General features: G+C 49.1%; 2 protein-coding genes across 2 annotated transcripts in view; one reads left to right on the forward strand and one right to left on the reverse strand.

The window, feature by feature from the left end:
• Positions 1 to 29: 29 nt before the first annotated feature.
• Positions 30 to 2,788, forward strand: LOC124480447 (rhodopsin-like). The gene is made up of 5 exons (XM_047039770.1): positions 30 to 553; positions 818 to 986; positions 1,190 to 1,355; positions 1,558 to 1,797; positions 1,899 to 2,788. Exons 1-5 carry the CDS (start codon positions 193 to 195, stop codon positions 2,031 to 2,033), a joined length of 1,071 nt encoding a protein of 356 aa, XP_046895726.1. The 5' UTR covers positions 30 to 192; the 3' UTR covers positions 2,034 to 2,788.
• Positions 2,789 to 2,974: 186 nt separating this feature from the next.
• The window catches only part of plxnd1 (plexin D1), a 42,648-nt gene continuing 20,036 nt past the window's right edge, over positions 2,975 to 25,586 (reverse strand). Inside the window, exons 13-35 of the mRNA XM_047039319.1 lie at positions 25,128 to 25,373; positions 23,441 to 23,580; positions 22,992 to 23,171; positions 22,513 to 22,597; positions 22,110 to 22,373; positions 20,208 to 20,357; positions 18,642 to 18,756; positions 18,108 to 18,215; positions 14,884 to 14,996; positions 13,853 to 13,957; positions 12,472 to 12,602; positions 11,706 to 11,904; positions 11,310 to 11,456; positions 10,972 to 11,128; positions 10,479 to 10,582; positions 9,576 to 9,639; positions 8,378 to 8,412; positions 7,666 to 7,770; positions 7,350 to 7,513; positions 7,039 to 7,186; positions 5,034 to 5,174; positions 4,828 to 4,902; positions 2,975 to 3,868 (exon numbers count right to left, since the gene is read on the reverse strand). Of these exons, the coding sequence (XP_046895275.1) occupies positions 3,752 to 3,868; positions 4,828 to 4,902; positions 5,034 to 5,174; positions 7,039 to 7,186; positions 7,350 to 7,513; positions 7,666 to 7,770; positions 8,378 to 8,412; positions 9,576 to 9,639; positions 10,479 to 10,582; positions 10,972 to 11,128; positions 11,310 to 11,456; positions 11,706 to 11,904; positions 12,472 to 12,602; positions 13,853 to 13,957; positions 14,884 to 14,996; positions 18,108 to 18,215; positions 18,642 to 18,756; positions 20,208 to 20,357; positions 22,110 to 22,373; positions 22,513 to 22,597; positions 22,992 to 23,171; positions 23,441 to 23,580; positions 25,128 to 25,373 (3,093 nt within the window). The 3' untranslated portion in view covers positions 2,975 to 3,751. The remainder of the gene's footprint in view (positions 3,869 to 4,827; positions 4,903 to 5,033; positions 5,175 to 7,038; positions 7,187 to 7,349; positions 7,514 to 7,665; positions 7,771 to 8,377; positions 8,413 to 9,575; positions 9,640 to 10,478; positions 10,583 to 10,971; positions 11,129 to 11,309; positions 11,457 to 11,705; positions 11,905 to 12,471; positions 12,603 to 13,852; positions 13,958 to 14,883; positions 14,997 to 18,107; positions 18,216 to 18,641; positions 18,757 to 20,207; positions 20,358 to 22,109; positions 22,374 to 22,512; positions 22,598 to 22,991; positions 23,172 to 23,440; positions 23,581 to 25,127; positions 25,374 to 25,586) is intronic.

The following is a 25,586-nucleotide window of genomic DNA, read 5'->3' on the forward strand; positions in this document are numbered from 1 at the left end:
CTGCGCCCGCCTTGGGGGGCTGCAGAGCACGCCGTTTCTCTCCAGCAGGATCTCTCTGGCCCTGCCTCCACTCATCCAGTGATCCATTCTCGCGTCCAACCCTTCAGCAAGAAGGAACATCTCTACGACCAGACCTCCGTCCTCAATACAGACACACGTCTGTATCTGTATAGACACCCCCCCACAGCAGCCATGAACGGCACTGAGGGCCCTAACTTCTACGTGCCCATGTCCAACAGGACGGGCGTGGTACGGAGCCCGTTCGAGGCCCCCCAGTACTACCTGGCTGCGCGCTGGAAGTACTCAGTCGTGGCTACCTACATGGTCTTCCTCATCCTCACCGCCTTCCCCGTCAACTTCCTCACCCTGTACGTCACCATCGAGCACAAGAAGCTGAGGACCGCCCTGAACTACATCCTGCTGAACCTGGCGGTGGCCGACCTCTTCATGGTGGTGGGCGGCTTCACGGTGACCCTCTACACGGCCCTGAATGGCTACTTTGTCCTGGGGGTGGTCGGCTGCTACATTGAGGGATTCTTCGCCACCATGGGAGGTAAAGAGACGAGGACCTCAAGCTTGAACTGTGTTCAACTGTCACCATGCAGATTTAGGTCCATCCAGTACTGCTTTTTGTGTTTTTGTTCCGTTAACACATAATGATGTCTCGTTAGCATTATGTGGTAGAGAATATCTATTCACAACTCAATTGAATGTGTTATTGTTAAAGGCTATCTGATGCTTAATGTGTGTAGAAGCAATAATCTTGAGTTGTGCAATGTGTGTCAGTGTCTCCAATGCTATGTCCGCTGTCCCTCAGGGGAGATCGCTCTCTGGTCACTGGTGGTCCTGGCCATCGAACGCTACGTTGTGGTCTGTAAACCAATGAGCAACTTCCGTTTTGGAGAGAAGCATGCTGTTGTGGGAGTGGCCTTTACCTGGATCATGGCCCTCACCTGTGCTGTTCCTCCTCTTGTGGGCTGGTCCAGGTACACCTCGAAGCTCACCTACCAGGCTGTGAAATCACTGACAGAGGCTCATCACATTAAATCGGAGTCCTAGGAAAGCAGCATTTCAGAATCTGATGAAGCCGTCGTGTCTAGTCTTAATCCTGACGCTTGGCTGGTGAACTCGATTCCTCAGAACCTTTCTCCTTAACGAGTGTGTGATGTGCTGAGCTGTGTGTGCGCAGGTACATTCCTGAGGGAATGCAGTGCTCCTGTGGGATTGACTACTACACCCCGAATCCTGAGCTCCACAACACGTCTTTCGTCATCTACATGTTCATCCTGCACTTCTCCATCCCTCTGGTCATCATCTTCTTCTGCTATGGCCGCCTGCTCTGCACTGTTCGGGCGGTAGGGCTCCCCTCCTCCACTCCCCCTCCTCCACTCCCCCTCCTCCACTCCCCCTCCTCCACTCCCCCTCCTCCACTCCTCTCCAAACACAGAGACACTAAATCACAGAAACAGGGGCTGTGCTGTATCAGAACGTGTGTATGTGTTTGTTTATTTGTGCTTGTGGGTGTGTATGCATGCATGTTCGTCTGTGTGCTTCCAGGCCGCAGCCCAGCAGCAGGAGTCAGAGACGACCCAGAGGGCGGAGAAGGAAGTCACTCGCATGGTGATCGTCATGGTGATCTCCTTCCTGGTGTGCTGGGTGCCCTATGCCACTGTGGCCTGGTACATCTTCTGCAATCAGGGAACTGAGTTTGGCCCTGTCTTTATGACTGCCCCGGCCTTCTTTGCCAAGAGCGCTGCCCTCTACAACCCGTGTATCTACATCCTGCTCAACAGACAGGTATCACACTCTGGTGGACAGTCCACAATGCTGTTCATAGGGTGTGACTGGAAAGTGTGTGTGTGTTGAAAAGTCACCTCTGTTCTCTCGGTGCCCCACAGTTTAGGAACTGCATGCTGACCACGGTGTGCTGTGGGAAGAATCCGTTCGGGGAGGAAGAAGTCACCACGACATCATCTAAAACCCAGTCCTCCTCCATCTCCACGGTGTCCTCCAGCCAGGTGGCTCCTGCTTGACCTTCGACCACTGCCCCCTGACCCTCCACCTGACCCAGTGCATCTGGGAACCCACCGCCAAGCAGCAAAGCCTCCGATTGGCAAATTATCTCGACTTACCTCTTCAGTCTTCAGAGCACAAATATAACTGCACGTGTGACCGACCACATACAGACACATTAAGGCCTCTACATGTACAGTATTATACTCCCTTAACCAAGGAAAAGTGTAGTTGGCCTCAGTAATTATAAGACCGAGTTCTTGGTGAGTTCATCCAACTGAACACGTTCCATGGGTTCACCTCCCCTAAAACACAATCATACAATAACAAGATGAAACCCTCTACTGCCCCAACTCATAGACACGTCAGATTATATAATTGACACTGACTCTTTTTACACGTAATTGTTTAGGATAATCCCCTTAATGTGCTTTAAAGGATCTATTTGTTAAATGAATACTTAGTTAAAATGAGTTTTAAATTTGTGTAGATTGCACCTCCCATTAAGTCTGTGTTGAAGCAGAGGTGGTTAGCTCTTGGCAGAAAGGGGACCTGAGTGTTAACAGATGGACCTGCACCAAGCCTCTGCAGAGACAAGCTGCCTCCCATAGCATAATTTGGTTGTGTGTGTGTATAAGAGAGTGAGGGTGTGTGTGTGTGTGTGTGTGTGTGCCTGTATGCATGTAAAAGTACTCTGGAGATACTATAATGTTGATTGTGTGAAGGGTTAGGATGTTGTGGAAGTAAATGTTTTATGTCCTGCAATAAAAATGATGCCGCAGATCAAGACTTTAATTCATTTATCTGAATTGATCTGCTTAAAGGTCCACGGTCTGGATAAGCTAATATGAGGAAGGGTTATGCAACCTATGCTATGCAAAATAAATATAGCATAACAGACCCTGGTTCTTCAAGTGTTAACTTGGTTATCTACGGGCAACAGGTATTGATTACCAGCACATTGGTGCAGAACATTTTATTTTCACAAACCTGACACATTATTTGGCATCACAAATACAGTAATGTCAGAACATTCTCTATTGGATTAGGTGGTCTTAAATGTCCCTCTTATTTTGTTTTCATACATATACAAATAAAAAAAGCTCTTCAAACATACAATGCAATTCTCCCAAATCAACAATATTTTTTAGTCAAGAGTCCAGTCATGATCTAAATAAATTCTTTCAATCTAATGCTCTTCTCTCCTTAAACCCATCGTCACCCTGGAAACCCCAGTGGGACTTTGTAGTTCAAAGCAACATGGAGCTATTTGTCCACCGATCAGACCTGAGAACAGCGCAGGTGCAAGACAATTGGAGGAGTGTGTCATTCTCATTCATAATCATACTGATGAATGGGCCATGGGAAACATTAGAACACATCTATAAATATTGCTATGGACATTATCATACAGTACAGTGCATCAATGGCTCGTTCCCAAATACGGGGCTCAGTGCATAAGATGGCTGCTCGGACTCCAGGTCCTCACAACAGTGAAGTCATCCAGATGCTGGCCCCTCTCCACTCTGACTCAGGACAAACCCTTCCTCAGGCTATATCTCATCCTACAGCATAGTGCTCCCACTCCAGGATGTCTGCCAGTGTTGAAGTTCTACCTGCCATCTCTCCCAGTCCAGGGTAGAGTAACTAGACCTGGGGGTTTCCTGGCTTCTGAGGCCCAGACGGGGGGTGGCAGGAGGGGTGGATGTGGAGGAGAGAGGGCCGTATGGAGGGAGACTCAAGCCTCACTGCTGCACTCGTAGATGTTGTCCTCCACCAGAGCTATGACCTGCTCAAACTTGTGGTGCAGCTGAGTGCGGCGGGCAGTTGGGTTCGACTCCAGCGCAATCACCACCTACGAGAGAGGGAGCAGTGGATGATAACCTTTTAACGAGCACAAGTAGAAGAGAGAAAACAGTATGACGACTGTGCGGGAAAGAGACTGAAAGACACTCTCAGTGTCTCTCGTGCAGTCAAGCATTCCAAAGCACATGAGAGGAACTGCACCACCTGCCTGGACATAGAAAGGACCAGCAAAAGAGTGAACCGGAGAACGACCAGTTCTCTCCAGTCTTCATGCCTCAGCCACGATAAAGCCTTTCTCATACACGTGTTTACAAAACCCACATCTGTGGCTGTGTTCCATCTGCTCTCGCCAGTTGTCACCGGCTCAGAAGGCTTCATTGGCACGGTGAGTGCATGCGGGGTGCGTAGGGCTGAGGGAGATAATAGGCAATCAGGGGCCATTCACAGGGGACCATGAGAGTCTGGCTGGGCTGCCACAAGAGAATGACAGCGTACAGCGAATCCCTGGTGTTGTGATGAGGGCCCTTGACTAAGCACACAGTAATCACTGTCTGAGCCCCTCCAGAGGCCAGGGAGCTGGAGGAGCCCAGGGGCAGGAAGCAGGGGGGAGCAGAGGTGAGGAGCCAGGTCTGTCCTGGTTGGATGAGAGTTCTGTACGTTTCCTGTGTCATAAGAGGGACAGGGGCTGTAGATGAGGTGTCCTGTGGTGTTCAAGGCATGTCCTCTACCGTAGCACCTGTTGGGTGTAGGTTGGGAGGAGTAGAGCAGGGAATGTTGACTCTAGGGTGCAGCCAGAGTGCGTGCATGCAATATATCTGGGTTCTGGTTGGTTGAGTGAAACGTTGTGAGCTTGTTGACAGGTCGGGAGATTTCCCAACACTGATAGGTCACACACGGATTCTCATCTCTCTCTCGCTCTCTAATCCCCATCTGAATCATACCCACAGCAGATGAGGCTGCAGATAAGGCCAGTTAAAACATGTATCTAACAGCTAAAGATCTGTTTACCTGGTGTCTGTATTTTTTGGCATATTTGTAGATCTCTGTCAAAGCCAAGTTGGTGTTGAAGTCGTTTCTGTATTTCTGGAAAATAAAAAAAGAAAATTATAAGCCACACAGTTGATCAACAACATCAGGAAATAACTGCAATTACAATCCTCCCGTTCATAAACTGGGGAGTTCATCTATTGACAAGGCCTCCCTGTGTCTCTTACCCTTGACTCCTCAGCCAGGTGGGCATTCATCTCCTGCTCACTCAGTGGCGCCATCTCCTGTATCTGCCGGTAGTAGCACTGCACCCTCTTCTTGTACTCTGGGATCTCCTTGGCATACAGCAGCTTGTTGGTGGGAGAGTCCTAAAAACGCATGCATAGGACAAACTTAGAAACCATGAACCTATGTTGTGGTTTGAAAGTGACCAGGAGAGTCCAGTGTGGTTGGTACTGGGGAGTTCGTTAAGAAACGGTCTGCTCAACTGTGAATGTGATTGTGGTCATAATCTGCGATAGAACTGCTCTGTGGTCTAACTGTAGTCAGGGAGACTGTGGTATCTGTTGATGAGCTGATCAGAAGCAGGCTGGACTGAGACAATGGAGGGAGGGAGCTTGGTTTCCTCTCCTCACACTGAGGAAGTCAGACAAAGCCCATCCACATCTCCAGCCAGCGAGCCATAGAGCCAGTCCAGACAAAACAATACTCCTACATACACGTCCCCCTTGACTCACTCAAGGGTTGTCCAATGGGACTGAACACATTCCTCAAGGACTATGAACAGTAGTGGGTGAGGTTTTTGTAGACACGTCCTGAAGAGTGTGGGGTGAAGTTGAATGTGGGTGTGTCCGTGTGTGAGAGAGGAAGAGAGGGGGAAATAGGGAGGGATACGGAAAGGAGAAGATCCTCCATTAGAATGTGTTTATGCTGCGTGTGATGTGTGATATGTGGGTCTGCATGCTTGGTGTGTGTGGAGGGAGGAGATGGGGAGAAGGGGTTGAAGACTACAGTCACTGTCGCTCCCCCTGATAGGGATCCCTCTCTTCCTGTCCACAAGGTCACTTCCTGTGGTTCCTCCATCTGCCTGGCGACCCCCCGTGACCCTGCGGCCCTCCGTCTGTCTGCAGCCCGGCTAGATAAGAAGGTTTCCGTGGAAACAGCCAGCGCTGAGTTTCCTACCTCTTTCTCACCCCTGCAGAGCTACAGCTAAGCCAGACCCCATACCCTCTCTGCCCTGACCTGGTCCCTTGACCATTACACACACTCACACACACGCACACACACACTCACGCACACACACACACACACATGCATACACTAGCATAGATGTGCATGCAAGCACACACAAACACATTAACTGAAGACAATAGAGGAGAATACAGCAAAACTGTCTTAACCTCCAAGTTGACCAGCCTTTTCCCAAAATAGTAAGAGAAAAATAAGAGGTTTAGCATCTGGATGTTTTAGTGTGTCCGTGTGCATGCACGTGAACATGAGGTGCACGTTTGTGTGTCTCTCTGGCAATGAGCAAGTGTATAAATCAAAATGATCCTCTCTGAAAGAAGAGCAGTATTTGACGAGTGCTCAGCCATCTCCAGGGAGGAAGTTGGTGAGAGAGACAGGAAGATGGGAATGTTCGGGGTCAGAGCTTCTTAGGGATGAGATGGATTTGTGGGGAGCGAGGACACTGACATACTCCCTCTTACTCCCTCTTACTCCCTCTCCCTCTCCCTCTCCCTCTCCCTCTCTCCCTCTCCCTCTCCCTCTCCCTCTCCCTCTCCCTCTCCCTCTCCCTCTCCCTCTCTCTCTCTCTCTCTCTCTCTCTCTCTCTCTCTCTCTCTCTCTCTCTCTCTCTCTCTCTCTCTCTCTCTCTCTCTCTCTCTCTCTCTCTCTCTCTCTCTCTCACACACACACACACGCATACACAGCTCTTTGAAGGGTAGATTCCTGGTGCTCATGACCTTGGATCGGCAGACTGGGCTGAAATAACATAAGGAGAGGTAAGAGAGGTGGACGAGACTCTGGGCTGCCAGAGTGATGGTGGGGAGGGAGAGAGGGAGGGTCAGGGGGGGGTGGAGAACGCCTGTGGAGATGAGGGGTTCTTTCTGTGTGGCGGATGTTAGGAATAAGAGCATATGGGCTGTGTCTGTGCGCGCGTGCTGTGTATGAATATGTAAATGAGTATGGGATTAAGTGTGTGTGTGGGTGTGGGTGTGTGTGTGTGCTCACCTTGCCCAGCTGCAGGTCTGAGACGGAGCAGGCATCGATGAAGGCCTGGGCGATGACGGACAGACAGGCGTCCATGTGGTCCGTCTTGTCGATGTCAAACACAAACTGGGGGTTCTTCAGGATGTTCACCCAGAAGCGCAGAGGTAAACTACACATAGGGGAACACAGTCTCCCCTCAGCACAGAGTCCAGGCTAAAGGAAATTCGTATTCATATAGTTGGGTTCAAATAGGATGGATCGGGTCTCTAGACATCACTACATTTGGCCCCAGTCCGCTAGAGTCAAATCTAGAACTAGAAGTTGTTCAGTACCTGTTGGTCTTCCAGATGTGCAGGGTGTCCGGGTCTGTGATGCCCCTCTTGTCTGCCTGCTCCTCCAGGAAATCAAAGAAGTATTTGATGGCCAGTGGGGGGCGCTCGGGCGGGATGCTGAGTATGGCCTGGAACAGGTCGTCCAGGAACTTCTGCAGAGTCCCCTGAGGTGCCACAACACTGGGATTAACAAAGATCAACCACACTACCATGGTCATGCATAGAGCTTCCACAGAGGGCGATGAGTGATGATGAATATGATGATGATGATGACGAGGATGACGATGGAGTGATGATGAGAGGAGAGTGTGTTTACCTTGGTGGAGAGCAGGCGGGTCAGGTAGATCTCTGGGAGGACCTTCTTACGGTGGCTCTGCCTGTGGGACTTCCTGTTCTCCATCGGCTCATCATTAGGCAGGACCTGGGGGTCAGGGGTCAGGTCAGGGACACACCTCAAACTAGCTAGCTGAAGGAATTGAGGGTTCTCAGTGGCACATTCTCCATGTTCATAATGTGAACCTCTGTTTTATGACTCAGACATGACCCACAGGAACACTGGCCTCGTTTTGCCTTCAGGAAATGTTGCAAGCTGGGATATTCTGGGGGTTTTTGTTCTTGCTAAACAAGTAAAGTTGCATGCGTCTGGCAAGCTCCTACTGGCCTCAACTGCAACGTGAGAACATTGATGAGGAAATTCAGCATTCAATCGCCATAGTCTGTCAAAGAAAAGCCGCAAAAATGACTCAATTTACTACTCCCTTGGTAGGGTCCAGAAAACTCATCATGTTAAACCCTGAAGCCCAAATCAATGGCTGAGTTTTTTTGTATGGTTTAAGAGGTATTAGTGCTGTCACATTCTCTCTGCAGATTTCTCATTCCCCTCTGTTCACCCCCTTCCCTCTGTCATCAGTCCTGCTGTGTGCTGACTGGTCCTGGCAGGAAAACCCTGGGCTCTAACTCACTGGCTAGACACTGTCATAGGGACGGCTGATTGGGTATGAGGATCCGTGTCATGTCACAATACTTACCAAATGTACATATTTCTCTGTGTCCAAGTCTTTGGCTGTGGAGAAAACACAGGATGGAACAATGAGCAAGAGAGTTGTAGACCTGAGAGAGAGAATGAGAAGAGACAGGAGACACGTTGGGAGAGGGAGAGAGAGAGAGGGAGAGAGAGAGAGAGAGAGAGGGGGTGGGGGAGAGGTAGAGAGAGAGAGAGAGAAAGAGAGAGGTGGAGAGGGACAGATACGAAAAAGGTAGCTTATAAAAGAAACTGAGATAAGGGGTATTTCTGAGGAAGTGATTAAGGTGGATGTTGGAAGGTGGGGAGAGACTTAAACTAAAGAAAGAAACATGCATTAGAGAGAAAAGCAACAGAGAAAGAGGGAGATTAAGAGAGACAGAGAGAGCTGGGCGCACAGAGACTGGGATTGGCCCTGGAGCCAGTATAATGAGTTGGTAATTCTTAGGCATCATTAGAAGAAAATATCAATCTCTCTGGTTTATACTGAACTCTAAACACAGACACAAACACACACCCCTACACACACACACTTCCAACTTAACCTCAAGGTGACTACACTCTCATAACTCCAGGCTGGGTCTTGGCAGTCATGTTCTGGCCCAGGGCCCAGCCCAGACCCACCCAGAGAGTGGAGAGGTGTTTTACATTAGTAGAGGAGTAGCAGAGGCCCTATAGACCAGCTCTCTGACAGACAAGCTCTCTGTGCTGTGCTACAGACAGCCCACGCCAGGCTGGGTCAGGCCCAGTATGAATGGGAGGTGAGGCTCTGACAGACTGTCTACAACACCCAAGCCCTGGTCGGGATGAGGGAGACGTGGACCTGTGTGTTTCCACCTAATGAGAGGATCATCTGGGACATGGAAGCCCCTGTCTCGTACCCAAGTTATGTTGTCGCTGCTTAGACCATCATTACATTGATATGCTGACTAATCTGGAGAAATGTGTTTAGCATGGAAGGATGGGACTCCTGCTACAGCAGGAGGGTTTAGGTGCTGATTGATGAAGAGACAGTGTGTTAATGTGTCCACTCTGTTGCAGACTGTACAAGTGTGGCTGTGCATGTGTTTGTCATTAAAAAAAAATGTATATATGCGTGTATCATGTTCTCATGATTGAGTGTGTGTGGTTTCCCATGATAAAGCGAGTGTGCATGTTTTTCTAATGTGTGACAAGGTGACAGGCTGTGTGTGATGATGACGTACCTCTCCCCAGAGTGTTGTCTCTCTTGTCTTTCATGCTCATGGCCAGCGACGCCCCCTCAGGGATCTGTGAGAGGGGTTAAAGGGGACAAGGTCAGGGGTTAGTAAGGGGGCACGAGAACAGGATCATTAAGGACTGCCTGAGGCATAGTGTGTGTGAGTGTATGTATGTGTGTGTGTGTGTGTGTGTGAAGTGGCAGGGGGCTGCAGGGGGCTGGCTGGGCTCATTAAAGTCAACACACAGTGAAATGGATTGAACAGCCTTGCCAGTGAACCACAACTGTTAGTACACGCTGTGGCTCACTGCTTTCACAGCTCTACCCCTCGGCTCAGAGAAAACTAAACAGAACACTTAAGAGCACAGGTAACAGGGCAAAGGTCAAGGGTCACCGGCCGTCTGTTTACACACACACAAACTAACAGTGACACACTGAAATATATAGACAGGCTACCCACGCCAAGACATCTATTCTCTAAATGCCCAGAGCAACAAATTAGTTACGGGCTATGAGTCAACCCAACATAAACAGCATGACCGCAACAACGTTCAGCAGGATACTGTAAACACACGACACATACGCACACAAAAGATATTAACTTGTTCACGCCGCGCACACAATTAAACCATCCACTCAGAAACACACGTGTGTTTCGAAAAGAGGGGCTCTGCTTGGACAGGAATGGCAGCATTTACAGCCTGTTCTCACCCTCCCTGCTCTGGAAGCCAGCCTCCTGCGGTGTGTCTCACAATGTCAGGGACACGGAGGAACCTCGGGGTAACAGTCACCACAGGGGTGACACAAGCAGGCGCGCTCCACACACACACACACACACACACCCCACACACACACCCCATACACACACACACCCCATACACACACACCCACGTACAGACTCCACACACACCTGATAGTGGCAGACTGTGTTGAGCTTTTTCCTGCCGTCCTCCATCACGGAGGAGTTGTCGAGGTCCTGCAGGATTCTGCTGTTACAGCCAGAGGCAAACAACTCTGCAGGAGAGAGCAGGAGCGAAGGACGGGAGGAGGAGAGACACACCACACAGAAGAGAGACAGTTGGAGAGGATGTTATAAATGATCGCAGTGTATATTACAAAGGAGGAGAGAAAGACAGTGCTCTCCTGCTCTGCCTCCTGGTGATGGTGACCTGTGAGAACTCGTGGAAACATTCATAAAAGGTCCCTGCAGGCCACACAGCCCAGGGAGCCAATAACACCTCATGGATATTACAGCAGCCTCGACACACTCACTCATACTGAAGCTGCAGGTTAGCACAGCCAGCCATGCAGGAAGAACCACGCAGAGAAGATGACTGGGGAAGTGCAGCGGGTCTACGCTGAACAAAGAAGGAATGAAACAAAGAGTTGCCTGTTGGTCTTACCCAGGTCTACGTCTTCTGCCCTGGGCCACTGGGAGAAGGGCAGGTTTTTGTAGAAGGCATCTAGGATCTTCTCCTTCACCTGGCAGATGGTGTCTGTGTTCATGACGCGGACACACATGGAGTCCATGCCACAGCCTTGGAACGATACGTTGATGTTCTGCAGTCACAGACACGCAGCGAGTAGGAGTTAGAGTGGGAGGGAAAACCCATCTGACTGACTGATTTCACTCTTTTTGGATGACCGTTTAAAACACAGAACTGGGACATTCACAAGGCTTACACGGAAGCTTGTCTCAGCCAATCAGAGGTGAGTAAACAACGTGACGGCTGTGTCTTACCTGAGGCTTGGCCTCTATGTTCTCCCGGAGCAGCCACTCCTCGTTGAGGGTGTAGCGGGCCTTCCCTGTGATGGCGTCGATGGAGCCCTTGTTGATCTGCTGCCTGATGGCACACAGCAGCAGGAAGAAGGGCTCGCCCACAGTCTCCTGCTCACCACCACACAGCACAGGGTTGGGAAGAAACAACACCCTGTCAGACGACCACGAGCAGGCCACCGCCGGGTCCCTCTTGAACACTCTATCCCACTTTTGCTAATCTGCCTGATACCATTTAAACCCGTTTGTTCCACGTTTTTAATAACGACTCAGCTCTTTCTCTTCATGTGGAAATCCCATGCCCCCACCCCCCCCCCCCAGTGCCTGGTTCTCGGCTTCCCTCCCTCCTTCCCCTCTAACCTTGAGGTAGCTGTACATGCAGATGGACATCCAGTTGGTGAGCATCTTCTCCACCACAGACTCTGTGCGACGCAGCATCAGCTTGGGGTTCTTGGAGGCAGAAGCATCGATCAGGTCCACCAGCAGGTCTTTCATGATGCTGGTGTAGTACTCCAGCTTGCCATGGAGGGCGATGGTGAGCAGAGAGGCCAGGCTACACCTGGGGTGCAGTAGGGCACACAGACAGAGTAGAGCTGAGCACAGAGCTAACACACTGACACACAGCCAGGGTCAGGGAGAGCTGGATCAGGGTAGTGGTCTGTCTGTCCTTGGGGTTCCCAGGTAGAATAGCAGCGGAGGTGGGGAAGGGATTTCCTTAACAAAGCCTCTTTCATCCTGGAGCAAGAGGCTGTCTGAGTGCTGAGGCTGGCTGGGGAGAGGGATGTGGTCTAGCCTCTGGAATCTGCCAGCTCTGGTTCCAACCCTGTCATGCTGAGGGGCCAGTGAAGGGGACCCAGGTGCTGCAAGAATGGGGCTTTCCCCTGTTTCCTCCTGTAATCTACACTTTGAACTGCACACAAAGGGCCATATGGGAACATTTAAAAAGAATAATTGATGAAATTTGCTTTTGAACAACCCAACGCTTGTGATGTTTATGAGCTGGACTGTCTTTCATGTTCTCAACCCGAGCAGGTTGGGATGTTTCATGTTGATCCGTCATGAAACCAACTGTCGACAACAACTATTCATGTGATAGGATGGGGAGAGTGTGTGTCGTCTTGGTTACCTGTCACGCACAGCAAAGTCCTTCTGCTGCTCCAACGCGTGCACAAACGTGACTAGAAAGTGTTTGTTGTTGAGAAGAGTGGAGAAGAGAGTGATGCCCTCCTCCATATTAGGCCTGCCTGTGTTTGAGGGCTGAGGGGACGGAGACAGATAGCGAGAGAGAGAGCGGTAGAAAGAGGAAAAGGGTTAGAGGCAGAGGAGGGAGGGAGGGAGGGAGGGGAGACGTGAGAGTTATGCATCCATCAGAGGTCAATTGAATCAAATTACAGCCTGCCCAGCCAGTCTCCTCCCTAACCTAAATCTACCTCCTGACAGAGGCGTGACCGTGCAGTGACCACCATAGCTCATCATCACGCCTCCTCTCTCCACCTGCACCTCTCTTCCTGCCTGCCTGCCTGCCTGCCTGCCCGCCTGCCCGCCTCAGGCTGGGGACACTGGGTGGAGCCTGCAGGAACGGCCGGCTAATGAGGAGCCTATCTGAGGCGGCATGGAAGCAGTCGTGTGATGAAGTCTTCCCTCTGGGCCGCTAGCATATGGTCTGGTATCCACGGTGACAGAAACAGGGCGGGGGTGTCCATTAAGATAAATGCCTGCCTGTGAGATTTATACACTGTGACCTGGAAAACCCTTCCCAGTAAGACGGTGAGGACCTGAAGCACTTCATCACTGTTATACTGGCTCCCCTGGCTGCCAACCCAAAACCAGCACATCTCTCTCATTACTGCTCTCTCTCTCTTTCTATCCCTCTCTTTCTCAATGCTGCTCTCTCTGCCTCTATTCCTGCTCTCTCACCTTTTCTCTCTCTCTCCCTCTCTCTCTTTCATTACTTCTCTCTCTCAAACATACACACACACACACAAAACCCCAAATGATGCTCCACATGGTTATAGAGGAATGCACACATTTCCATCGCCATGGAGACTCTTGGGAACTGTGTCATCAAGCTGCTATGGGCCTGGTAAGCTTAGGATGTGTCTGATGTGCTAACTCTCCAATCCACACCAAGCTACTGAATGGTAGTGACTGAATCACAGATTAGCATGCATGAGCAATTCATACTGTACACATTCACACAGACACCCATACATGCACACAGTCACACACACACAGTCACACACACACAGTCACACACACAGTCACACACACACACAGTCACACACACACAGTCACACCCACAGTCACACACACACAGTCACACACACACAGTCACACACACAGTCACACACACACACATTTTTCTGTAGTTAAGCCTAATCAAGAACCCCACAGTTAAGAATTAAGAAGATTCACGTTGACCCAGTTTAGAGGCAGAGGAGTGAAACAGGGCTACCATCAAGGTAGTCAAGACAGTACGGTAAAGCTGAGCAGCCATAACTCTTCACCTGCCAGTCCTGAAGAAGGGGGTGTGTCTCAGGGAGGGCTCGGGGTCCGAGGGCGTCAGTCTCATAGACGGGCTGGACCAGACTCTTCTCATAGTCTGAACACATCTGTAACACACACACACACACACAGGATCATATACACTTATGTCTGTTCTGAAGACAGAAGTAGATAGTAAGACCTTGGGGGAGGTTTGGACTAGACTTGGCTCTGAGAGTCTTGGCATCAGATTTGTAGAGGTGGACTAAATGCGTGAACTGCACATAGAGGCCCTGAAAATCCCTGCCTGACCTTGAAGAGGAGACATGCCACTCTGACATGTAACATCAGCACAGTTAGACTGTCTGGAGAGAGGGGCTGACATACAGCAACAAGGACCAACTTTCAACTCAAAGTTTTACATTTTGGACAGTAGAAGAGAGGCGCAAGACTGGCTTACATTCATGTGTTTTCAACATGTGTGTGTGTGTGTACATCTATAGATAACTGGTAAATGAGGCTAAAGTTTTCCAGTGTCAAGCGTGCGGAGATTTGCAGTCTCAGTGGAGCAGTATGGAGACAGCACTGAACGAACAACACAGGTATTTATGTTTCATCAGAGTAGCTTTTCCCTTCTCTCATTTCCTTTAAAACCAAAAACACTCAAACAAACTGACCTACTTCTCTTTGTGCAAGAGTGCGTGTAGGTCTCTGTGTGTGTACAATGAAACGATTGTGCACGGAGCATATGAAGAACTGTAGAACATATAGGAGAAGAACATATAGACATTCTGGCACTGCAAGGTTGGCCTGAAAAAAAATGCTTATACCTGGAAAGAATAACGCATATACCCTCCTCCTTTAGCTTGAATAATTTCTAACTCGTTTTTTCATCCTCTGTTTTTTGTTTGTGAAAATGTCATGACGGTAGAATGCAAACGCTGCAAAGCTAACTTTATCCAGCGCATTCCCTGTGACAGTGTATGATAGGCCTTGCCAACATGAAAAAGGAGGTCTCTCTCATCACTAGGGAGATAAAAAGCGTCTTTCTTACCTTGGGGAAGAAGGTCCGTGTGACAAACTGCTTGTACTCCAGGAAGGGGATGCCCTGGCTGCTGTTCAGCTCCTTAGTCAGGTCTGTCATGTCTGTCTGCAGCTCTGCAAAGCCTGCAGGGGACACCAGGGTTAGGGTCAGGACACACCAGGGTCAGGATACACCAGGGTAAGGAGCAGTGGCGTAACTATAAGGAGTGCAAGGAGTGCAAGGAGTGCAGCTGCACTAGGGCCCGTGGCGAAAGGGGGCCCGTCCTCGATCTCACCGTAAAAGTGAGACAACCTGACCGACATGGGTTTACAGCGGTGCAATGGGCCCGGTCAGATTGCCTGAAGGGGCCCATTGCACCGCTGTAAACCCGTATGTTGAGGACCACATATGATCCAGTCTTATCAATTCGCAAACATTTCTCAATTATGGTGTCAGTTATTCAGAATTATGAGCTATCACTTGCCCAATAAACATTTTAAAAACAGTCAGTGTTAACAACAGCAAATAATTAATTTTTCCTCATTTGCCTTTTGCTGAATGAAACAAATGTCGTTTTTATTAAGTAATATTGCCCTCGAAAAATAGCAAGGATGTCTGGGTAATATTGTTGTCAAAGATTCCCGCCCACCCACACACGATTGTTCCCATCCAGTTGTTGGAATACCACTGACAGTTGTTGTTGGGATACTACAGTTGTGTTGCATTAGCGTTTTGAAGCGAATTAGGCTACCCCATGCCATGCCCTTTAACATAAAAGTGGCTCCAGAAAGCGGCAGGAACGAAAAGAGCAAGATGTAAGGGTGGCAAAGCTGTCAAAACTATCCTCATTGGGATTTGTGGCGAAACGTGTTGAAGAGGACGCTACGTCTGACCCCCAGCCCGGCAACAGCAATGAGTGTGAAACTCAGCCACCAGGGTAGGCTAATAATTACATAACGTTTATGTAACGGTCTGGTCTATGCAGTTGACATGCACATATAGGCCTAGGCTACCAGGCAGCGGCCAGGTTAGATGTAGTATATGTGCAGGATGTAGTCGGAAAATAGCTAAAGCTAGATAGACTAAATGTAAACTAGCATATCTAACGAACATAAAATCAAATATTCACCATCGAAGTGACTGTTTTTTTTTACTAGTACCCAGATAGCACACATGACAGATCGAAACGTCATTCATAACGTCGGATAAGCCTCGGTAAATGATCAGATTTTCTTCTCATCTCTGTGCTGTATTTCAAACGTCGCAGATACGTCGGCTCATGACTGACTGTTCCATTATGCTCATTCCGTGTTGTAGCAAGCATAATCTAGAGCCAGAGACTCGCGAGTCAAAGCCGTTCACTTTTTAAACCGTCATCTATCTTCACATAGAAGGAGCAGTCGTTACCCTTAATTGTACATCATGAGTAGCCTAAATTTCCTTGCGCATCGCTAAGATGAAAACTCAATAATTTCGCCTGACGATAGGTCGGTAAAGGGCCCGTTGGTGAGATCTGCACTCTGGCCCGCCAAGTCCTTGTTACGCCGCTGGTTAGGGGACACCAGGGTTAGGGGACACCAGGGTCAGGAGACACCAGGGTCAGGGGACACCAGGGTCAGGATACACCAGGGTTAGGAGACACCAGGGTTAGGGTCAGGAGACACCAGGGTTAGGAGACACCAGGGTCAGGAGACACCAGGGTCAGGATACACCAGGGTCAGGATACACCAGGGTCAGGAGACACCAGGGTCAGGAGACACCAGGGTCAGGAGACACCAGGGTCAGGAGACACCAGGGTCAGGAGACACCAGGGTTAGGGGACACCATGTCAACAATACCTTTAACAAGTTTTGGCGAATGGCCAGATTTACCTATAAATCTATTTCTGTTTATTTGATAAGGTGAGTATAATTTTTTTTCTCTTTTCCACACATTCCGCTAGACTTAAGTGGGTATCCAAACCTAGATATGGTCATGCATTTTTTAGGAAAGACTATCTCCATAGAATCCCTTGTCCTAGAACATTCCAACTAATTATGCTCCAGACCAGAGCTGCACAGCCACAGCCATATTTACCAAACACAATCAGAGATGCCAAATCCAATCTGAGGCTCTCCCATCTAAACTGTGTGCGTTTGCAGGATCAAGTTCAGCCAGCGTTGGAGCCACAGGACCAGCCTCAGCGCGTGTAAACAAGGGAAATGGGATCTTCATGGTGGGTGAGGAACAGGCTGCAGCTGGATGTGTGTAAGGTTTAGCTCGTGAAGCTGGATTAACAACTCCTGCTAGGAGACATGGGAGACGTCTTCTCCTAAATCTGCTGTTTCCTCTGGATCGCTTTTAACCACTAATCACTGTGGTAGTGTGTGTGAGTGTGTATGTTGTAAGACAAATGGCATAATTCCACCGGCACAATTCTAAATTACTCTTTGACAAATACACCCAAGGTCAGTGGATACCTAATAAATGACTGACAAAATCTTCCAGAGACTAAATCCCTCAATCCCTATTAATCCCAAACCTCCTTCACCCATGTAACCACCATGCCACTAAATGTGTCTATCCCATCCTCTCTTACTTACGCCTCCCTCACTCACTCATACCCTCCCCCAAAAACCTGACAGTCACCCACATCTCTCCACATGATGAACAGTACACCCTCCTCCCTCCTCCTCCTACACCTCTGTCTCCACAGACACATGGCCCTGACTCCTGCCCTTTTCCTTCCCACAATATTCATCCCTCACTCTCTATCTCTCACTCCTATAAATCTGGCTGCCCAGTCATGCTGTGGCCTTCACACACTCACTACACAAACAAACACACACTAACACACACAAACACACACAAACACACACCAACGCTTCTCGTCCCTACAGCCTCGACACAGCAGAAGCAGTGTGACCACAGAGTGTGTGACTGCATGGATATGCTCACAACTCAGTCTGTGTTTTCTGAGTCACACTTACTAAGCATAAATCTTTCAAAGCTGATTCGTTGCTACCCCAAACACACACGCACACACAGACACCGAAGACAGGCCTTTTACGGAGTTTCCCCGCATGTCCATGTTTCTCAACATTTACTAATTTAGTAAACATGAGAGGCCTAAGTGGAGCTCCATCAGTGAGTGTTGGGAGTACAGCTCATACACTGACTATCCTGCTTTAATATGTGGTTCTGTGTGTAGGTGTGTGTGTGTATGTATGTGTGTGAGCGAAATAGAGAGAGAGAGAGAGATAGTGTTGCTGCACCTTTGCGGATCTCCTCTCTGATCTGAGACTCCATCTCCTCCATCTGCAGCAGGGTTTTCTGCCAGTAGCGCTCGGCCCTGCGGCTCTTGGTACAATACACCACCAGAGCTAATAGGACACAGAGAAAGAGAAACATTATTAAACAGGTCTTTGATGCCATCCTCTGTAATAAATAAGGACACACTCCATTTATTGCTCTTTACACAGACACCGCTTCACCAGAGCAACAAAAACACACACTTGTCTAAGATACACACAGACTTATCAAAAGCACTGGGCTGTACAAAGTAACACACCCCGCACACATCGTCTGAGACACACACACACACACACACACACACACACACACACACACAGAGAAACACACAGACAGACACAGACTCAGAACAGAGGGTCTTTGTGCTGTGTTAGGGAGGGATGAAGCAGACAGGGGGCCCTGACCCCAGAGCTCCTTTTATCTCTATCACATCTGGAGCATCCGTCGCCACGGCATCCAGGCATCCATCACCCTCGGCATCCTCTCCAAATACTTACCCACAGTGCACAGCAGCAGCAGCACACAACACACGACGATGGAGATGGTGATGGCCAGCTCACTGCCACCCAGCTGCACCTTGGCTATGATGCGACGGAAATTCCCCACCTGTACCTGGAGAGAGACGGAAAGAGAGAGAGAAAGAGGGAGAGAATAGAGAGACGAGAGAGAGATGTGGGGAAGGGTGAGGGGAAAGGAAGAGAAAACGAATTCAAATGTAAACACACACACACATACACACACACACTGACCGGTCACCCGGTACAGTCTGACTAAAACTTAGGCTTTCACATCTGGTTTTGATTCTCCTAAATGATAGTTTGGGTTCTATCATCCTACTTCTCAGTGTCTTGTTATTCTATCAGGGCAGGGGACTGCGTGTCGTTCTGTGAGGGTGTTCTCTGAGTGTTCTGTGAGTGCTCTCTCTCTCTCTCTCTCTCTCTCACTGCGGTCCCTGTCTGGTCTTGAGGTTTATTTGTCCAGACCAGTCAAATACAGCCCCCTCCCTGAGGGCAGCAGGGCTGCTGAAATGGAGGGGAAAATGCCATTGTTCCATGTTCCTGTTTCGGTTGGGGTACGAATACACACTCTCCTCCCCCTCAGTGAGCGAGCTCCCAGCCAAGGGAAATAGAGAGAAGTAAAAATAGATGTGCCACCGCATGTGGAAGAAATCCAAAAGGTTGTTGTTGATGCCCACAAGGCATCCAATCTGCATACCTTTTATACAGACTTCATAGTCCTGACAGAAAAGCATACTCACACTTCCAAACACACTCACACACTTACACATCCATAAATACAAACAGTCACACTGCTTTTCCCATGCACACGCAGGGGGCTGTGAAGACAGCCCACCCGTTAGAGTTTTGACATTTTGTTTGACCCTGCTCCCGCCTCCATGTCTCTGCTAATTGCCTTTGTTTACATGCAGACATCCTGAGAGAGAGCATGTTCCCTCAGCCTCCCTGTCTGCCTGACACGACAGAGTCCTCACGCCTCGCTGATTCTGTCAGAGTGACTGACTCCCAGACAAACATGTCGATGGACAGGCTCAAGTTCTATATAGATGAATGCTTTGGTGTAACATGGCCTATCTAAACAGTCCAGACCGGACAAAGGATGGAGATCGGGGGAGGAGAGAGAGGAGGGTGGGGGGTTAATCAGGGACTGGCAGGGTTCTGATTAAGGCCCTTTCATTTCGATATTATGAGGCTTCAGAGACACAACACGAGAAGAAAATGGCATTCGCACAAAGGCTCCAAGTTCCTGTGCTACAAGAATGTGTGTGTATGTGTGCAAGGAACGGAGGGAGTGCGTGTGTGTTTGCATTTGTAAGTGATTTCAAAAGAGAGATAGATAAGAGATGAACAGATAGCTGAAACAGTAAAACTCTCAGTGTGGTTTACTGTTTCATCCTGTGGCCCTCCTGCAGTTTGCTGAGTCATGTTGGCCCAAACACACACAGATACACACTGATCACAGACAGATGAGTCCAACAGGTTTTAGAATATCCAGGGAATATAGAATAGAATGTAATTGCATTTTGTGAGGAAAAATGAACTTACTGTCACTGGTAGGTCTGTCTCGCTGGAACTCATTGAACCGTTGATGGTGCAGTGGAACAGCTGGTCATTGTGGAAGCTGATGTCACAGGGATAGGAGCCAATCATCACAGAGTATTCTTCCGGCGCCAGTTCCAGAACGCTTGGCCCTTTCTGTGCCAGAACCAAACAAAGGCAAGCGTCTGTCAGTCAGTGTGTGAAGAGACATCAAGGCCTGACTGGAATAAGGTTAGCTTCCACACAGACACACACACCCACATTCAGCAGTCTCAGCTCACGCTGGCCTGTCACTCAGCTGTCAAGCACTGAGGAGCCCAATTCTAAACTCACTCAGTTTCATAACATCCCTCAGACGCTTGGAGAGGGTTCAGCTTAAAGCACCAAACACTGCCTCTGCCTCTCCAGCACAGAGAGAGAGAGAACCTTCTACAAACCAATCTTGACAGTCTCCACTAACTCGCTCCATCATAACATGCCTGGAACCTTGGAGGAGCCCGGTGCTGCATGGACATTCCTCTGGAAGCTTAACATGAGCAGCCAGGACCAGACTGAGCTCAGGGGTCAGGTGTGTAGGGGTCAGGTGTGTAGGGGTCAGGTGTGTAGGGGTGGGAGAGAGGCTTGGCCTCCTGTTTCTATGGAGGATATCCATTCAACTGGCCCCGGAGACCGAGATAGGTCTGAATGATTGGAGAAAACACATCTTGGTGACCAGCAGGTGTGTGTGTGTGTGTGTTAATGTGTGTGGGTGTTAGTGTGTGTGTTAATGTGTGTGTGCGCGCTGTCTGGAGTGGCATCTGCGTGAGGAGCAAAGTGTGTGTTAAGTGTGTGTTTATCCCCACAGTGCTTCCTCTCAGTGATTAGACCCTCAAGACTCTGTCCTGTCCTCACTGCAGGATGTAACCCCCTGGGTCTCTGTCAACAAACGCTTCCTTACACACACAGACAGACACATGTACACACACACACACACACACCCCAACCTACATACACACACACAAACTCAGAAACATACCAACATAAACACAAACAACACACAATTAAACATGCACTGCAGAAGCAACATGCCAACATGGGCTGTACATACGCAGACTCACACACACATGGAAGCCCACCTTCACACACAGAACAATGACATGCAAAGGGCCAAAACAGGATAGAGGCAAACCAAACCCACCCACATTCCAACTGAGTCTTAATATAGGATCTGATTACATAACAAACCCTTTCAAACAAACTCCATCAAACACACGAGTACACATGCAACACTGGCACACACTCCACCCAATGCTCTTCAGCCCTGGTGGAATCCACCTTCGTAGAAAAAACAGGAAACAACATCGACATAGCCCATGCCGACACAGCTGAGGCAGCAGTTCCTGTAAGGGCCCCATCCTGACAAACACACATGCGCACACACACATACATGTAACACACACACACAAAATAAGTAATTGTGCAAGTCTCTACAACTTCCTTGTCTGTGTCTCTCTCTGACTGTGTTTGCCAGCACCAGTGGAAAGCAGTGGTGTTTATGAACGGTAACATCATAGTTATCGGCCCGTCTTTCACATAAAGAGAAATCTTCTGTTTCACAGAAGATTTTGGAGGTCTCAGGCTGAATCTGGTGCCGTGTGCGTGTGTGAGACAGAAGTCTCAGGACTTCTGTCCTGACTCTGTTCCACAGAGTCAGGACCTCACACAAAGACTGAGTCTGACAGGCTTGCCATAGAAAAGGCTTTGATGTATTTTGTGTGTCAAGTCTTTATGTGAATATGAATTCACAGCCGTTCATCCATGTCTTCTATTCCCAGAGAGCTGTTAGGTGAACAGCAGTGGCCCTCTCTGACTTAAATCTGACAACCTCCCACATCTCCTCTCCCATTGGAACAGTGGGCTGTCACTCACATTGATGATGAGTGTGAGTGGCTCCCCAGGGTGGTGTTTGATCAGCTTCTCTTTTGTGGCTGTGAAGAACTGAGGGTCCTCCACGTACTCCAACAGGAAGTGCCCTCCGTGAGGCTCCTCCTCTTCCTCCCCTTCATCATAGGAGGCAGGGCTATCTCCTGTGTAAAGGACTCTGTTCAGGAAGAACTTCAGTGTGGCCAGCTGGGATTGGCTGGAGGCTGGGGTGGAGCATGTGATCATGGAAGGAGACCGCACCTTACAGGCCTGGAGATGGAGGGGGCGGGAATAGAAAATACCAATCAGAAAGACTGAGATGTTATGTAAAATTGTGAAATGATTCTAGTCATTTAAAAACTTTCCAAACAGACATGTTCCCTGAGTCTCCAATTCAGCTGATACTCACCGCCTGGCCAACATCCAGCACCTCCAGTGTTACACTCTGCACCAGATCAAAGCCCTTCCCCGTCACTGTGATGGTTCGACCACCGCTGCAACACATGACAAACACGCGCCTAAGATTCAGCTTCAACAAAGTTCAAAATTAACATACTACGCGGTCTATTAATAGATGTAGTAAACACATCTACCACACACATACACACACATACACACACACACACTCAGTTCATCTAAGTCAGAAACAACCCATGTGTCTGTCAACATGGTCCCCCAGGGGTTAGTGTCAGTAGGAACACACCCAGCCTGGAGAAGAGCCAGCCCATCAGGGACACATTACACACTCCTGCTGCATCGTCCCCTGGAGGAGGACTGCAGAGGCTTACAGCTGCATCTCAAGTATGTGTGTTTGCATGTCTGTGGATATACGGATATGCATGGGTGTGTGTGTGGATATATACATGCATGCGTGTGTGTGTGATGTACCTGAGGTAGCTCTTGTTGGGCTTGATGAAGCTGATGCTGGGGTTCTTCTCATAGGTGTACATGGTGCTGAGGGCAGGGTTCTGACAGGGAATGTCCTCAAACTCCACACACACCGTCACCGCCTCGGTGTGTGTGTGCACGGCCGCAGGCATGGTGCACTCAATGGTGTCTGCTGTTTGGCTGGAATGCATGCATGGACAAGAACCAAGACAGCTACATGAATACACCAAGACAACCCGCCATATATTTTGCCAGTTAGCGGTTCCAAACACCACAGAGGACATAAACACTGAACAATAAACAGAAACATTTGGGAAAATAAAAGCACTACCTCACACAAGAAGCATTCTAACCACAACACTGCATTGTCTCCAGTCATAAAAACCACACAGTAGCTGTAGAAGTGCACAGAGAAACATTGTCTTCAGCCAGTCCACAGGACCACTCACGTGAGGATGGAACACTGTTGGGTACCGTTGACCCTGATGTGAACCAGGGAGCCAGTGTCCAGGTGCTCCCCTGTGATAGTCACCCTGGTTCCCCCGGCACGAGAGCCCTTCCTGGGCTCCATGGACAGCAGCTTGGGCACCTGGGGGTGAAGGGGGGGGGGGGGGAGGAGGAGGAGGAGACAAAGATGATGACCCTCATCTAAAGCATCATATCTACGTGCCAAAGTTACTTCTGCAGTCAAAGTGTGTGAGTTCAGGACGGCCAAAAAGTACTCAGGCATTAAACTGACAAGTTATCTAAGTTGTGCTTACATATCCGAGCCCAAAGCCCTTGTAGTGTAATCTCAGGCTGAGACAGCTGCTGATGGTAACAGTACTGTGAGCTTAAACTCCCTCCAGTGACAGCAGAGCAGAGCACTGGATACAACCACTCTGAGGCCTGCAGAACTTTCTCCTCCACACAGGACAGATCCCTGGGGCTGAGAATGATACCTCTCTCTCTTTCAATGTCTCTCTCTCAATCTATCTCTATCTCTTTTCCCATTTATCTTTCTTGATCTCCCTTCTTTTTTTACTCTGTCTCCCTCTCCCTGTCTCCCTCTCTTTCTCACACACTCATACACACACACACCGGACAAGTCCCAAAAACTCAAAATGTATCTCCCAAGCAAGCTCCACAGCATCAGCATTCCGGAGACTTCCAAAGCCTTTCTCCCCTCCGTGAACCTTGCCTCCAGGGAAACCTCTCATTCTCGCTGACAGGATTCACTTCCTCTCTGTGAATGTACAGAGGGGGTGTCCATTGTCTATATGTCAGTGTGTGTGTGTGTGTGAGTGTCTGAGTGGGTGTAAGGAGGCAGATGTTTCCGGCCCAAGGTTTGAGGAAGGAGGTGAAGAGGAGGCGCATATCCTGTCTCCGTGTGGATCCAAAATGTTTTCCCTTTCTCTCTGCTCCTCTCTCCCTTCTCCTCTCTGTAAATTCCCCCTCTCCTCTCTGCTGTGATAGATTGTATGAGAGGAGTGGGGAGAGGGCAGAGAAAAAGAGGAGATATTTCTCACTCCTTTTCTCACAGCCTGTAGTCTCACACAGCAGCTCAGGGAGTGGGCTGGGCCCGAGAGGGGCTCCCACAACTCTGAGACATGTTTGTTGTTTTGCATTTTCAATATCCTCGTGACTCAAGAAGCATTACAAGGTTGTTTGAGTTTCTCAGTGTGATGGCTCTATGGAAAAACCTTTCTTAAGAGCTTCTGAAATGAACTAATGTTCCAGTTGGATGAAAAAGTAACTTTTCTTTCAGTAAACAAAAAGAAACAGAGGGCTTAGACCGATATTCAACTGACCGCATACCCCTAATCCAATGGGAGACTGTGTTGGTTTGAGTCAATTAGCAGGAGAAGCCAGCCTCATGAATTCTGAGAGGGGGACATTTCTATAGCCGCCATATTTGTTTTTTCTGGCACTGGCTTCAGAATGACAACAGTGCTGAGTTGCAGTTGTGATGAACGTTTGAAGATTCCCACACACTCACATTCCTGAATATCATAAGAGACGCATCTGTTAACGTTCAAAAGACACATTGGGAACACTTTCTCACTATTTGTATGGAACAAGGAGTGTGTGTGTGTTGGGGGGGGGGGGGGTTGAGGGGAAGAGAGGGTCGGGGGGTTGAGGGAGGAACACACTCACCAAGTATGAGAACAGCTCTTTGGACTCTCCTTTGGCGCTCTGTCTCACTGTAACTCGGACCTTATCATTCATCTCATACGAGGACGTCCTGGTCACACACACCAGCCTGGGGAAGAAATACCAGAGTGGACGTCCACATTGTGCATCTTCAGACAGATGAAAACACACCAACACCCCACATCCAAACCCCTGAGATCCTGGCTGCTTCTCCTGTTCTACCTCCTGGGTGCACAGGCTGATGCTCCCCTATGGAATGTACAAATAAAACTTCCAGAGAAGAGTCGCCAGGAGCTTGAAAGGGCCCCGGGCCAGATGGTTTCAACCTCAGAGGGCTTAACAAGCTGCTGGGGGTGTTTATTTGATCACCTTATGGCTGTAATTAAAACTCATTTCATCATAAGGACAGACTTGAGTAATGACACACTAACAGTGAGAAGCAGGGGGATCCCAGGCTGTAAC

This window comes from Hypomesus transpacificus, chromosome 18 (genome assembly GCF_021917145.1).
Source record: "Hypomesus transpacificus isolate Combined female chromosome 18, fHypTra1, whole genome shotgun sequence".
NCBI lineage: Eukaryota > Metazoa > Chordata > Actinopteri > Osmeriformes > Osmeridae > Hypomesus > Hypomesus transpacificus.